This window comes from Carlito syrichta, unplaced genomic scaffold (genome assembly GCF_000164805.1).
Source record: "Carlito syrichta isolate Samal-C Ts95f unplaced genomic scaffold, Tarsius_syrichta-2.0.1 Scaffold306206, whole genome shotgun sequence".
Lineage (NCBI taxonomy): Eukaryota > Metazoa > Chordata > Mammalia > Primates > Tarsiidae > Carlito > Carlito syrichta.
Window position 1 is genome coordinate 15,408 of NW_007250302.1, and position 2,580 is coordinate 17,987.

Genomic DNA, 2,580 nt, shown 5'->3' on the forward strand with positions numbered 1-2,580 from the left:
CTGTAGTTCCAGCTACCTGGAAGGCTGAGGTGGAAGGATCACTGGAGCCCAGCAGGTCGAGGCTGAAGTGGCCAGGAGTGGCCACTGAACTCCAGTCTATGTAACAGAGTGAGACTCCAACTCAAAAAAAAAGTTCTCTCTGTCTCTCTTCTGGTTGATATTAGTCATTCTAACAGCTGTGAGACAATATATCATTATTGTGTTTATGTGAAATTGCCTCCATTGCTGATGTTCAGTGACAATTCATATACCTGTTGTCAATATATATGTCTACATTGGAAAATAACTATTTATTTTGGGGCTACTTTTTATTCAAGTGATTATAATTTTCTTGCTTTAACATCTCATGAAGTATATGGTTTGCAGATGTTTTCTCTTGTCCTGTAAGCCTTTTCCCTTTTTGCTTTTTCCTTTACTATGCATAAGCTTTTCAGTTTGGTGTAGCTAACTTGTTTATATTTATTTTTATTCCTGTAGTTATAAAAAATTATTACTAATGCCAATATCTTATCAAGGATGTTTTCCAAATTCTTTTTATGGTTATGTTTTATCAACCATGTTCTCTGTCACCCAGGCAGTAGTGTGGTAGTTCAAGTAAGGGTTTCTTCATTTCATATGAAAACTTCTCAAACTTTTTTTGTAATTTGCACCTCCACATATTATTGAGTCATTTATCCAGATTCTTTCTATGCTTTGGCATACTTTGTTTGAATTGGAGTATTTGAAATTCAAAGATATACATGTCATAATATTTATGATGTAACTTTGTTGAGATTAATTTAACACCAATTTCTAAGTTAGAGATTCTAGGATACTCTCATGCCTGTTCTTAGGATGTCTTTCCTGTATGTTAGGACAGAAACCAATATTTGCCTAAACCCTCAGAGGACAGAAGTGCAAACTAATACTCCACTATTCTGTTTATTCCCTGAGAAAGAAATCAAGAATTAGGATGTCACATCTGATTGCATCATACTATGTTGTAGAGGAAGAGAAATTATGATGGCAAAATTACTAAACTTTCTCTTCCATGTAACTCATTTTATCATTGTGGATTCTGCAAAGTCTTAGCTGTTTTTTGAGTTCTCACACAGGCAATGGGGTAAGTATTTTCTTAAGTACATATATTTATGATGGAGTGAAAACCTGTGATTTGTACTTCCCATCCTACTTATGCTCTTACCATGGTATAATACTATGTTTTATTTTTAAAGGCTATTTACCCGAGTCTAGCACATGGAATACATTTTTATTTTCATGATTTTCAGCTGTGACTTCTCATTACACTGAAGACCTTTTGCTAGAGAAGAGCATAGAAGACTCACTTGCAAAGGTGCCAGTGGGAAAATATGATAAATATAGCCATAAGAACATATGCTTACAAAAATCTTGGGAAAGTGTGCATGAGGCTGAAGACCAGATAGAATGCTCAGTTGTAAATAACCATTACAAATGTAACAAGAGTGGGAAAGTCTTTCATCAACACTCCAAATTTGTTATCCACCAGAGTATCCATATTTCTGAAATGGCTTTCAAACATGAATATAGCAAAACATTTAACTGGTCCTCAAAATGTAGTCAACATCAAATGAATAGTGGAGGAAATATACACAATGTATGTGGGAAAGTATTTAAGAAATCATCCTATTTAAATAAACATGAAAAAATCCATAGGGGAGAGAGAGTCTCCAAAAGTGAAAAACATGACAAAGCCCTTAGCTATTACTCATGTCATTCACAACACCAGAAAATTCATTGTGGAGAGAAACTCTATAAATGTGAAGAATGTGATAAAGCCTTTACTTGGTATCCACATCTTAGTCACCATCAGAGAATCCATACTGCACATAAACCCAACCAATATCAAATATGTGACAAATCCTTTCATCAGTACTCAAATGATAATCAACATCAAAGATACCATACTGGAGAGAAACCCTGCAAATGTGAAGAATGTGGCAAAGCCTTTCACTCTCAAGGAGAATTTGCTGGACATAAGACCATTCATACTGGAGAGAAACCCTATAAATGTGCAGAATGTGGCAAAGCCTTTCACTCTCATTCACATCTTACTCGACATACGGTGATCCATACTGGTAAGACACCCTACAAATGTGAAGAATGTGGCAAAGCCTTTCACTGTCGTTCAAACCTTGCTCAACATATGATGATCCATACTGGAGAGAAACCCTACATATGTGAAGAATGTGGCAGAGCCTTTCGCACTCGTTCAAACCTTACTCGACATATGGTGATCCATACAGGAGAGAAACCCTACAAATGTGAAGAATGTGGCAAAACCTTTCACTCTCGTTCAAAACTTTCTAGACATACAGTGATCCATAATGAAAGGAAACCTTATAAATGTGAAGAATGTGGCAAAACCTTTCACACTCATTCAAAACTTACTTACCATATGGTGATCCATACTGGAGGGGAAACCCTACAAATGTGAAGAATGTGGCAAAGCCTTTCGCTGTTGTTCACACCTTGCTCAACATACAGTGATCCATTCTGGAGAGAAACCCTACAAATGTGAAGAATGTGGCAAAGCCTTTCACACTCGTTCAAACCTTACTC

The 2,580-nt window shown here is 36.2% G+C and overlaps 1 protein-coding gene across 1 annotated transcript in view; it reads left to right on the forward strand.

Annotated features, from left to right (window-relative positions):
- The window catches only part of LOC103265269 (zinc finger protein 85-like), a 14,859-nt gene extending 12,400 nt beyond the window's left edge, over window positions 1-2,459 (forward strand). Inside the window, exon 4 of the mRNA XM_021714969.1 lies at window positions 1,269-2,459. Coding sequence (XP_021570644.1) covers window positions 1,269-2,455 — 1,187 coding nt within the window. The 3' untranslated portion in view covers window positions 2,456-2,459. The remainder of the gene's footprint in view (window positions 1-1,268) is intronic.
- The last annotated feature ends 121 nt before the right edge of the window (window positions 2,460-2,580 follow it).